The sequence below is a fragment of the Panicum virgatum genome, chromosome 6N (genome assembly GCF_016808335.1).
Source record: "Panicum virgatum strain AP13 chromosome 6N, P.virgatum_v5, whole genome shotgun sequence".
NCBI classification, from domain to species: domain Eukaryota; kingdom Viridiplantae; phylum Streptophyta; class Magnoliopsida; order Poales; family Poaceae; genus Panicum; species Panicum virgatum.
Window position 1 is genome coordinate 41,038,590 of NC_053150.1, and position 13,259 is coordinate 41,051,848.

General features: G+C 49.6%; 1 protein-coding gene across 1 annotated transcript; it reads right to left on the minus strand.

Moving 5' to 3' along the window:
- Positions 1–2,726: 2,726 nt before the first annotated feature.
- Positions 2,727–3,059, minus strand: LOC120678164. Its single transcript, XM_039959317.1, has one exon. The coding sequence runs from the start codon at positions 3,057–3,059 to the stop codon at positions 2,727–2,729; it is 333 nt and encodes a 110-aa protein (XP_039815251.1).
- Positions 3,060–13,259: the final 10,200 nt, after the last annotated feature.

Genomic DNA, 13,259 nt, shown 5'->3' on the forward strand with positions numbered 1-13,259 from the left:
CCGCGGGTAAGCTCGGCGAAGAGCCGCGCCCGCCGTGAGGATGAGAAGAAGGAGGCAGAGGAGGGGACCAGCGACAGGGTCCTTCCTCCTCTCCAGGACGTCGAGATGCAGGATCCGCCCTAAGTCGAAGGGGCGGCGCAGGTGGTGGTCGAGGCTCGTGAGGTCCCGGGCATTGAGGTGGTGAAGACCCAAGAGGTCCCGGCCATCGAGGTGGGGAGGACCCAAGTGGAATCCTCGCAAGGAGCCAGGGCCCCGCCAGCGAAGGAGGAGGAGGATGAGGACGAGGAGGGAGATGGGACTGTCTCCGGCAAACTCGTGACGTCCGCCAAACTCGCCCAAGGTCTGGTCGAGGTAAGTAGCCGACTTGTTCCAGTTAATGCTGTCGTGTAACACCGAGTTGTTCTCCAGGCTTTGGTGGAGCTGTCGGAGGAGGCCGCCCAGGAGCTGGCCGAAGGGAGCGCCGCCATTGGTCGGGTGGCGGAGCTCGAGGCCAGGGTGGCCGAGCTGGAGGCGCAGGGCCGCCGGATGAAGGCCGAGAAGGTGAAGGCCGAGGAGGCTCTACGCAAGGAGAAGCACGGTAAGGAGCCGGATTGATGTCTGCCGAGTCCTTTTTGCGCTGTTGATCTCTGACTTGCTTGTTGTTTAGAGCTGGAGGCCTGCACCAAGGCCAACGAGGAGCTGCAGAAGCTCTGGGAGGCTGTTGAGGCCCGGGAGGCCTCCACCAAAGAGAAGCTTCGCCTGGAGCAACAGGCTCGTCGAGGTATGATTCGGAAATCATACAGCCATTGGGTGTGTGTAATTTTTGTCGCTTGGGCTTACGCAGCCGAGTGCTTTTTTGTAGAAGCGGACGAATAGGTTGCCGAGGGCCGGGCGACGCTGAATCGCCTGAGTGGGCCGCTGGAGGCACTGCTCGGGGCATTCGAGCCCGAGGGCGTGGTGGCTGCCGAGAGCCTGTCTGTGAGGCTGGAGGCATCCCGTGGCCGACTGGAGGCCGTCGTCAAGGGGGCGGCCAGGGATTCCGTGCAATACATGCTGGGACTGGCGAAGTCCCATCTCCCGGAGGTGGATCTGGATCTGGTGGGGGGCGGCGTTCCTGCTGACTGCTCCGACGCGGATTGGGAGGCCAACCGCACCGCTGTCCTGGGAATCGCCGAGCGCATCGTGGCCGACTTGTAGGCCGCCGGCTTCTTGGAGTTCCTTTTGTTTATTTTGCTGCAAGAAGAGTTGGTCAAGATGGGCCGACTTAAAACAATTGTTGTGTAAATAATGCTTATTTTTAATCATTTTAAATTATGCCCATGTTCTGAGTTCTTTCTGAATTTGCTGAATAGGTAGAAGGCGGACTCTGAGCTCTTTCTTGAAGCACTTGAGAGCTGATCATCAATGTGCGTGGTGAAGTAGGGTGACACAGTGGTTCCAAGACATACTCGGCTGTGTTCATTAAGAGTGGACCGGGTTGTTCTTGTCTGACTGGTTGGACTCCGAGTGGGGACTGGCTGGGTGGCCGAGATGCAGCCCCTGAGCGTGTTGAAAATGACTCGGTGAAGAACGAAAGGATATAGAATATGATGAATAACATGCAACAAGCTTTATTAAATGAGTAGATGGGTACATAGCTTTGCATTTTCTATGCTTCTATGGATAGAAGCGGCGTAGGTGCTTCATATTCCATGGGTTGTCCACGTCGGTGCCATCTTGCCTTTGTAAGTGGTAGGTTTCTGGAACCACTACTCCACTGACGATGAAGGGTCCTTCCCTTGGGGAAGATAGCTTATGAGCGCCAGTGGACGACTGGATTCGTCGTAGAACCAGGTCGCCGACGTTGAAGTCTCGCTTGTGGACATAGCGATCATGATAGTGCCGGAGCTGCTGCTCATATCTCGTGTGTTGTATGGAGGCCGTCAGACGGTGCTCCTCTGCCGAATCGATGTCGGTGCGTCTAGTCGACTCGGCTTTGTTTTCGTCATAGTTCTGGATGCGCGGAGAACCAAAAGCTATGTCTGATGGCAAGACTGCTTCAGAACCATACACCATGAAGAATGGCGAGTAGCCGGTAGCCCGGCTTTTCTGTGTGCGGAGCACCCAGACTACTCTGGGTAGTTCTTGGAGCCACTTTGCACCGCATTTTTCAATCAGGTCGAAAATTATGGCCTTGAGCCCCTGTAGGGTCAAGCCACTGGCCCTTTTGACTTGGCCATTGCACCTGGGGTGTGCCACGGAGGCGTAGTAAACGTCGATGCAGCTCTCTTGGCAGTAGTCCCAGAACTCGGAGCCCGTGAACAAGGTGCCTTAGCTGTTGTAGTGACCGTCATGGGCTTGACTTCAATCCACTTTGTGAACTTGTCGATCGCCACGAATATGTGATTGTACCTGCCGATGGCTATCTTTAGGGGTCCCACAGAGTCGAGTCCCCAGCAGGTGAGTGGCCAGGAAGGTGGTATGGTCCATAGGGCCTGAGCCGGGACGTGCTGCTGCTTGGAGAAAAACTGGCACCCGAGATATCGTCTGACGATGTTCCGAGCGTCAGTCAGAGCCGTGGGCCAGTAGAAGCCTAATCGGAAGGCTTTCCCCACGAGGGTAGAGGCACCCGCGTGGTTGCCGCTGATACCCGAGTGGATATCGCTAAGGAGTCGGACTCCTTCATCCTGTGTGATGCATTTGCACAGGGTTCCTGAGGATGCCAAGTGCCTGAACAACTCGGTTCCTATGACGACGTAGCTGCTTGATCAGCGTGCAAGCTTCTCGTGCTTCTTTCCTTTTGGGTAGCTTTTATTATTCTTGATGAAATTGATAATGGGGGAGCGCCAGTCGGTGTCAAGAGTCAGAACCTGCTGCCCTAAGGTCGGAACCAAGTCAGGCTTTGTGGGGGGTTCCTCCTCCATCTTGACTGTAGGACTGTTGAGTGCTTGAACGAACACGCCTGGTGGTACAAAGGATCGCTTGGATCCCAGCTTGGACAGAACGTCTGCTGCAACATTGTCGTCCCTAGGGACGTGGTGGAACTCCAGTCCATAGAATTTGGCTTCGAGCTTCCTGATCTCCCTGCAATAGGCGTCCATCTTCTCCTTGGTGCACTACCATTCTTTGTTGACTTGTTGTATGACGACTTTGGAGTCACCATAAGCAACAGACGCTTGATGCCGAGTGTGACAGCGATCCGGAGACCATGGATGAGGGCTTCGTACTCGGCAATGTTGTTGGTAGACTTGAAGAGTAACTGGAGGACGTATTTAAGTTGTTCACATTTGGGAGAGATGAAGAGGACTCTAGCGTCGGCTCCATCACGGTTGAGGGCGCCGTCGAATTACATAATCCAGTGCTCGGACCTGGTGTTGGGTGGAGGATCTTGGATCTCGATCCATTCAGTGACGAAGTCGACTAGGGCCTGAGATTTGATCATAGAGCATGGCGTAAACTCAAAAATGAAGGCACCGAATTCTAATGACCATTTGACGACTCGGCCGTTGGCGTCTCTATTGTGTAAGATGTCGCCGAGTGGATAGGAGGAGGCCACCTTGATCTTGTGGGCCTGGAAGTAGTGCCGAAGCTTCCTTGACGTGATGAGGATGGCGTACAGCAGCTTCTGCACCTGGGGGTAGCATGCTTTGGACTCGCCGAGTACTTAACTGATGAAGTAAACCGGTTGTTGTGCCTTGTAGACATGACCCGGCACATCTCATTCTATGACCAGGATGGTACTCACCACGTTGGTGGTGGCGGCGATGTACAGGAGGAGGACTTCCCCGTCTTCTGGTGCTGTCAGGATGGGTGGCGAGGTGAGGAAATCCTTGAGCTCCTGGAATTCCTTGGAAGCATCGTCGTTCCACTCGAACTTGTCGGACTTTCGGAGAAATTTGAAGAAGGGTAGGCCTCTGTCGCCGAGTCGGCTTATGAACCTACTCAAGGCGGCCATACACCCTGTGAGCTTCATCAGGTCCTTTTTGCTCCTGGGAGGCTTGATGAACCTGATGGCATTGATCTTGGTGGGATTGGCTTCGATGCCCCGGCTACTGACTATGAAGCCGAGTAGTTTTTTGGACGGGACACCGAACACACACTTGGTCGGGTTGAGTTTTCATTTGAATTTCCTGAGATTTTCAAATGTCTCGGAGAGATCCGTAATGAACGGATCATTACGTTTTGTCTTGACGACGACGTCATTACGTTTAGAGCAGTGCTTGTTGAGATTGGTATAGTCAACACACATTCTCCATTCACCATTTTTTTACAAGGAGTGGGTTTGCCAGCCAATCTGGGTGCGCGGCTTCTCTGATAAAACCAGCGGCAAGGAGCCGGGTTACTTCTACCCTAATAGCCTCCTTTCGATCCTGCGCGAAGCGGCGGAGCCGTTGCTTGACAGGTCTCGCCTTCGGGTCAAGGTCTAAGGAGTGCTCAGCCTCCTCCCTTGGAACTCCCGACATGTCAGATGGCTTCCATGCGAAGATGTCCCAGTTGTCCCGGAGGAAGGAGGTGAGCGCGCTTTCCTACACCGGGTCGAGGCTGGCCCCGATCACGGTGGTCTTGTGTGGCTCATCGTCCATGAGGACGATGGTCTTGGTCGCCATGACTGGCGCGAGCTGCGACTCGAAAGTCGATTCCTTGGCGGGAATTTGCTGCTGGTCGCCGGGAGGTTCTTTGCTACCTGGGCAACAACAACCGAGTTCCTAGATCGTTCCAGAGTGTCGGAGAGCTTGATGTTCTCGGCCTCGCATGCATAGGAAGTCTGCAGATCTCCGTAGACCGAGAGGACCCCCTTTGGAGCTGGCATCTTCAAGAGAAGATACGTATGTTTGGGGATCGCCATGAACTTGGCAATGGAGGGTCTTCCCAGGATGGCTTGGTAGGAGGTCTCGAACTCGGCGACCTCGAAGTTGACGTACTTGGTGCGGTAGTTGTCGCGGGTGCCGAAGGTGACCGGCAGGGTGACCCAGCCAACCGGGGTCGACCCGGCTCCGAGGATGATGTCGTAGAAGGCCTGGTCGGATGGCACTAGGGTAGTCATGTCGTAGCCTATGCTCTCCAATGTGCTGGCGAAGATGATGTCGAGGGCGCTGCCACCGTCGACGAGTACTTTGGCCAAGCGGACCTTGCTAACCACCGGGCTGACCACGAGGGGGTAAGCACCCGGCCTGGGCAAGTGGACCCAATGGTCGCGGCGGTCGAAGGTGATCGGCGTCTCCGACCACTGCAGGGGTTAAACTGGGTGTTTGAACACCAGATTGACTTCACGATCATCCAGCTTGAGCTTACGCCAGCATGATGGCTTGCTGGGGCCGCCAAATATAAAGTTGAATGTTGACGCTCACTAACGACAATTTCTGAGCGTCAATATGGTCACAATAAATGGATGAACTTGCATTTCTTACACTCATGCCACTAATAAATTACCAAATTCCACATGTCTCTCTAGATTTCTATGAGTACAAATTTTAGCTGGAAATGAACGGCAATCATACCCTTTTTAGCTAAGGAGCAAGACGCCATCCAATCAAACACTACCACACGAGCATCACATGGATTGGAGGGCCCACCAGAGAAGGAAACCGACAATAAAAAGGCCGAGACACAATCCAATGACAAGTGGGCCTGGAGAACAGCCCACACGAAGAAAGGGAAGGTCGGTGGGCCTAGTGGGGTGGTCGGCCGACCACCCTGGTCGGCCGACCGGCCCATGGGCCCCACCACCTTCAGGCTCCACGTGGCTGTCCCCTATTGGTCTTTTATGTCGGTTCAAGGAGGAATATGCCCGTTTCCCGGCCGAGGAGAGGGTGGCTCCCCCCTATATATATGAGGGGAGGGGCTCCATTTCAAGATATGGAGGAGATGGAAGATCTCCATCATCAATACAAGCTACACTAGAAAATCCGTCAAGATGTAGTTCATCTTCACTTGTAGAGGTCTTAGGACTAGAGGAGTTTAGGTATGAGTCGTAGTTCAAGGTCTTAGGGTCTTCATGAAGAGTCCGGTATATCCTTTACCTTCTCTTTATGTAATGTCTTGAGTTTGTACTGGAGTTTATTTATCTACTCAGTACTTTGATTCATATGCTCATGATTGTGTGTATGATCCTGTTGTGAGCCATGTTTACTTTGTTTGATTTATATGCTAGACTAGTCCTTGTTACATGGCTTTGTTTCGTCTTCCTTAATTGGGCGCTCTAGAACTAAGGCCCCAGATAGACAAGGGTGTCCCTGCACAAGGCTAGAGTGGTGCTTGTTAGCGTAGGCGTGGTGCCTAGGTTAATAATCACGTTTGAATGCAACTCTATCCCACGGTTTGTAGAGGTAGCCAGCAGGTGGTGGCAGCCCTGTTCGAGCCCTAGTAATCCTCCACGTTCGGATAGAGGGGTAGGAGGTACATAAAGCCGTCGGGTGTTCAGGCTTGTCCTGCTCATCTGGATGCGGTCTCCCTAGTCCTTGTGCGTAGGCTTTTTCTCTATGTATGAACGACTCAATTCAACTTGCTCATGAGTGTGCGTTAGATTATGGTGATGGTTCCCCTTGATCTCGCTCTTGCCTCTCTGATATTCCAAGGGCAGGTTTATCTGGTGATGTTCATATGTTTTACTACCCCCTTATCACCATGAATACTATTTTCTTGCTCAAATCATTGACATTAATCCATAGTGATTCCCCTAACTCAATTAGATTCTTAACACCACCGCCTTCCCTGCGAAAATATAAATGACACCCCAGGTTACTCTCGGGTAAAATGCTACGGCAGTACTCTGTGCGCTTGCGGATTTATTCGTGGCCCATGAATTACCTTCCACTCCCCTTAGCGTCTGCGGGCATCATCGTTGTCTCCCAGAGGTGACGCTGGTATGTGTCAAAAAGCATTTTTGGCGCCATAGCCAAGGAAGTCATAGGTTGAAAGAATTTATTTAAGTAGGGAAAATTTCTATGGTTAGTGGTCAGTGGTTTGGCAGGACAACCATGATGTCTTCTCTTTGTGTGAAGACAGGGGTAGTTTACGATCAATTTCAATTCGCCAACGAATTACACGACAAATCCAAATCGACTTCGAGAAAAGCGTGATTTGGCACTCTTAACCTCAAGAAGTCAACACTCCGGCGACTGAATTAATCATGATTGCATCCAACCTTGGAAAAGGCTCGAGTTTTCTTTTCGAATGAGGTGCTCTATTGTTGTTGCTTGATTACCAACACCAAGGAATGCTGCATCGATCGGACAAGCAGCCGCATTACGATGCAATCAAGGTGAGTAATTATACTCGACCTTCAGGGGCAGTACCACGGGATGATAAGTATCATGAGAAGTTCTACACGATCAAAAGAGGACCAAACGATATTCCCGAGCACCCCAGACACAACATCAAGGTACGAATTTTTCCAATGACTTTAACGATGCGGTGCTACACTTTGGAAAACTTCGTCAGGCTTAACCCAAGTCGACGAAAATGAAATGTCTCATTCAAAAGACTCTAAATTTTGAACCCTTGCCGAAAGGTAAATCGGTAGTTATCTCATATTTGATTTTGACCATTGCATGTTTGAATTCCACTCATTTTCTTTTGATCTTTGCATGAGCATCTGCATCTTTTGCATGAAAACCCTTGCATGTTTTGATTTCCCATCTTTTGCATCATAAACCATCATGAATCTTGGAATTAGACAAGTGCCCAAGGGGAAAATTGAAAGAAAATGGCTGCCACAAAAATTTGGAGTTTAGTGCATGCATGAACTTAGATGATTTTCGTGTCCAAGTGCATTTGGGGCCACTCCTAGGCCTACACCGGCCTATGCCTGCGTGCATTCAAGTGTTTTTGGAGTATATGACAGTTATTGTGCAGCATTGAAAAGGGGGGGCCGAAATTGATCCAGCCACATGGCCGGCCGACCACCTTGGTCGGCCGACCAAGGGGTGGCGTCCCTCTATAAAAGTCGGTGCACAGGGAGCTCATGGCACTCCCCTAGCCCGAGATACACCAGTCTTGCTTCATGTTCTCCCTCTCTTTGCTTTCTTTTGCTCTTGTTCTTCTCCAAGTTCATAAGAAAAAGAAGAAAAATATTCCCTTTCTTTGCATCTCCATTTGCATTTCATTTGCACTTCATGTTTACCTTCTATTCTCTACAAGAACGTGTTTGTGGTGGTACTACTAGCCCGCAAGAACGATTTTGTGGTGCGTCATCGCCCGCAAGAACGAATTTGTGGTGTGTTATCACCCGCAAGAACGATTTTTGTGAGAGGCAACCATGCCCCGCAAGGACTACTAACTCTCAGACGGCTAACGTTAATTACTAACTCTCACGTAATCTTTCCGAGTTTTGGTTGTGTTTGTGTGCTGTTATTTCAGGTATGAAGAACGCTGAGAGGAAGTTCTCACGCGCAATCCGGAAGGTGACAGGGTCGAGTTCAAGTCAATCGAGCTCGCACCATTCATCCACTCCCACTCCGAGCTTCACCCTTCATGACGAGCAGGCCGAGTCCCAGGCGCCAGAAGAGCAAGTCGAACAACAAGAAGAAGCGGCGCCAGACGACTCCCACATCGACCTCCGAGGAGAGCGTGAACACCAAGCCTACAACATTTTGAAGGGCCGAACTTTCGGTCACACGTGGGAGTTCGATGAAGACCTGCTGGAGAAGACAGGTATGGATACCGAGTTAGCTAGTGTTTGGAAGGCAGTGGGGTGGTCTTCATTTGCTGAAATTTCTGAAATGGGTTCCCGGGACTTGACAATTCAGTTTCTTTGCACTCTTGTGGAAACGGACAATGGGGTCTCGTTTCGATTTTTCGGAAACGAGTTTGCCATATCTTGGAGGGATTTAAGCATTGTTTTGGGTTTTCACCACAAATTCACTACCGACGTTGAGCAAGCAACTCGCAGCAATCACAAAGAGAGTTTTTGGCAGTCCATCTCTGGGTTAACCATGTATTCGCAGCCCCGTTGCAATGATATCCAACATCCGACCTTGCGTCTGATGCATAAATGGCTTGCCCTTATGTGTTTTCCCAGGGGGGATGTTCGAACCGTTCGTATTGATGAACTTTGCATTCTTTATGCCATGGCGAACAAAATAAAAATTTCCCCTGTGCAAGAAATGGTTCGCCAATGGCTTGGAAATTTTCGAATGGTTGGACCCGTTGAATGCACTTCTTTGGTCACACGAATTGCCAAGAGTTTGGGTGTTTTAAATTGGGCCCAAATTTCATACATCACTACTCCTCGCCCAAAGATCGATTTGGCTTATTTGGTTCAAGGGCACACACTGAAAAGTGCTCCAGATGGCTCAATTATATTTTTCTTTCCCGGCTATGTGAACGAGATCCCGCTACCTAACTCGGGACTTCGTTTATACAAAAGTCGTGGTTATACTTTTGAATTGCAGCCTATAGAAGCACCTCACAGGAGTAGCGTGTCCGGAAGAATGACTAGAAGCATGTCTCGGAATGCTGCAATGGACATAATGCCACCTCCACCACATGCCTTTCATGGTTATGCAGGGTATGCACCAGCTGGAGGAATGGCTGGCTCCTCGTCCGGACAGCGAGCCAGCTGGGACCAGTACATCCCATAGCCGGAGGATCGGAGGATCGTCATGGCAAAGTGCAGGTAGCAATGAGTGGGACCAAGCTGCACGTGCTAACTAGGGTAGTAGCTCCAGTTCAGGCGGGGAGCCTCCGCTCTTTGCCGCCCGCCGCTCATTCTACGCCCGAGGTTATCATGACCTCACTCAGGGGCTTCACGACCTCAACATCCGGGTAGGAGACGTCGACGAGAGGACGCATCAGATCCAAGGAACTCTCAACCAACACATTGAAGACACCGCACGGTACCACACGCAGCAGCAAACAAACCATAACGCCGCAATGGAACTGCTTCAAAAGCAATACAACAAAAGTCAGGCTTTCTACCGGTTCTATGGGTATCACCCTGGACCCGGTCAGTAAACCAGCTTGGAGGGGAGAGGAAGCCCGAAGGTAACATGTATCCATGCATTTGCATATTTCCCTTTCATTATCTTGCATTGCATTGCACAAAAAAAAAGAGAAAGAGAGAAGAAGAGGTTTCTTAGTAAGAGTCCTTTGTGTTTTTATTCCCTTTAGTTAGTTTATTTTGTTTTCTCATGAGCAGTAAGAATGCCTAAGTTCTCCAGTTGAAATGATGAACAGTTGCTCTGTTTTAATTTCCTCTTCATGCATAGTGTACAACTCATATTCTCCAAGAACTGAGTTTGTTGGTTTCAAAAGAGTTTACCTTGAACCTGAAATTTTGTGGGTTGCGAGTGCATGATCCAAGTCTAAGCTATTGAGGAATATTATATGATGGAATAGAGTTGCTACAAACTTGTTCTAGGCGACGGCTTATGTCCGGAATTTTCATCTTTCAAAAACCGCAAAATAAAAAGTTCCTTGGTGATGAAATATTCCTACCAGAGCCATATGCATGATGCCTACAAAGAGACAATCCAAATACATGCTGCTTGTATCATTTTGAGCTTTGCCAAATTTTGTGACCTTTGCGAGTTTCTTTTTATACTCTCATGATCGAGAACCACAAACACACTACCTCCATTTGCTAAAACTTCCACACTGGAAGGGTAGCATTTCCATACTATCCACTTATTTCCTTTTATGCTCCACATTCTATAAAGTCTCCCCCAAATTTTTTCCCAATAAAGGCAACAGCTGTGCATTTAAAAAAAATGATGAGGGCACATGAAGGCCCATGAATGTAAAAAAATTATTATATGGACACATGAAGGTCCATGCAAATACAAGATGGCTAGCCATGCCGAAAATCAGTAGAAGGGAGAGACCATACATGGAGCACCTTATTCTTGCTTCCCATTTCATCCACCACATATCCACACACATGCACTTCTCGATCATGGTTGTATGACTTGTTTACTCTTTTGGGTTCAATCTTTGGCTTTGCAAAATATTTTAAACAAGTATGCTTTACTCTTTTCCCTACCATGAGCTCCACATAAGCCTTTTAGAAGTAGGAGAAAAAGAGCATATAAAGGCCTTGGTGAGGATACAAACACTTTGAGCGATTCGAGAGTATCATTTGAGGATCTTGTTTTTATTTGAAAAATCTCTTAAAAACCCCCGGATGTAAAGTTGAGCAAGGAATGGGTGAGTGGTCTCTATGAATCGTTCTATTTCTCAACCGCCCAAGACAAGGAGAAAAGCCAAAAGCCCATGGAGACTTAAGGTAAAAAGGGTGAGTGAATCCTGACCAACTTATTCAATTTGAGGTAGAAGGTTTTGTTGTAACTTATGCGTGGTGAAGAAATGAAATATTGCAACAACTCCTGATCAACAACCTAAAGTCTAGGTTTGCTCAGGGACGAGCAAAGTTCAGCTTAGGGGGTCTTGTTGACGCTCATTAACGACCATTTCTGAGCATCAATATGGTCACAATAAATGGATGAACTTGCATTTCTTACAGTCATGCCACTAATAAATTACCAAATTCCACATTTCTCTCTAGATTTCTATGAGTGCAGATTTTTAGCTGGAAATGAAGGGCAATCATACCCTTTTTAGTTAAGGAGCAAGATGCCATCCAATCAAATGCCACCACATGAGCATCACATGGATTGGAGGGCCCACCAGAGAAGGAAACCGACAATAAAAAGGCTGAGACGCAATCCAATGACAAGTGGACCTGGAAAGGGAAGGTTGGTGGGCCCAGTGGGGTGGTCGGCTGACCACCCTGGTCGGCCGACTGGCCCATGGGCCCGACCACCCTCAGGCTCCATGTGGTTGTCCCCTATTGGTCTCTTATGTTGGTTCAAGGAGGAATATGCCCGTTTCCCGGCCGAGGAGAGGGTGGCTCCCCCCTATATATATGAGGGGAGGGGCTCCATTTCAAGATATGGAGGAGATGGAAGATCTCCATCATCAATACAAGCTACACTAGAAAATCCTTCAAGATGTAGTTCATCTTCACTTGTAGAGGTCTTAGGACTAGAGGAGTTTAGGTATGAGTCGTAGTTCAAGGTCTTAGGGTCTTCATGAAGAGTCCGGTATATCCTTTACCTTCTCTTTATGTAATGTCTTGAGTTTGTACTGGAGTTTATTTATCTACTTAGTACATTGGTTCATATGCTCATGATTGTGTGTATGATCCTGTTGTGATCCATGTTTGCTTTGTTTGATTTATATGCTAGACTAGTCCTTGTTACATGGCATTGTTTCATCCTCCTTAATTGGGCGCTCTAGAACTAAGGCCCCGGATAGACAATGGTGTCCTTGCGCAAGGCTAGAGTGATGCTTGTTAGCGTAGGCGTGGTGCCTGGGTTAATAATCATATTTGAATGCAACTCTATCCCACGGTTTGTAGAGGTAGTCGGCAGGTGGTGATAGCCCTGTTCGAGCCCTAGTAATCCTCCACGTTCGGATAGAGGGGTAGGAGGTACATAAAGCCGTCGGGTGTTCAGGCTTGTCCTGCTCATCTGGATGTGGTCACCCTAGTCTATGTACGTAGGCTTTTTCTCTGTGTATGAATGACTCAATTTAGCTTGCTCATGAGTGTGCGTTAGATTATGGAGATGGTTACCCTTGATCTCGCTCTTGCCTCTCCGATATTCCAAGGGCAGGTTTATCTGGTGATGTTTGTATGTTTTACTACCCCCTTATCACCATGAATACAATTTTCTTGCTCAAACCATTGACATTAATCCATAGTGATTCCCCTAACTCAATTAGATTATTAACACCACCGCCTTCCCTGCGGAAATATAAATGACAGTCCGGGTTACTCTCGGGTAAAATGCTACGGCGGTACTCCGTGCGCTTGCGGATTTATTCGTGGCCCATGAATTACCTACCAATCCCCTTGGTGTCTGCGGACATCATCACTGTGTCTCAGAGGTGACGCTGGTAAGTGTCAACATTGACGGCCCTGTCTTCTTCCTGGAAGTTCCCTGGGGAATCTTCCCTCTACTCGTCGCCGTCTCGCCTGGGCGAGTTGTGCCTCCGTGGGCGCGCCCGGGTGGTTCTGGAACCACTCGGCCTATCGCGGTCGTCACGGCGGGGTCGTTTGGAGTCATCGTCCTTGATGACGCAGTTGGAGAGTGCTCGGCACTCCCGGGCGGTGTGGTTCGCATCCTTGTGCCAGGGACACTTGCCATCCAAGAGCCGGTCCAGATCCGCTTGGTTGAGGGTGGATCGGAACTTGGACCTCTCGGCGACGGCGGCGGTGTTCTCGGGGCCACGCTTCCAGTCCCGGTTCTTGGACAACTCGGCGCGGCCATGCTTCTTCCCGTAGCGAAGTGGACGGTCGT

Coding starts and splice junctions, on each gene's coding strand:
- LOC120678164 (XM_039959317.1), bottom strand. CDS start 3,059: ATGGACGCCTATTGCAGGGAGATCAGGAAGCTCGAAGCCAAATTCTAT.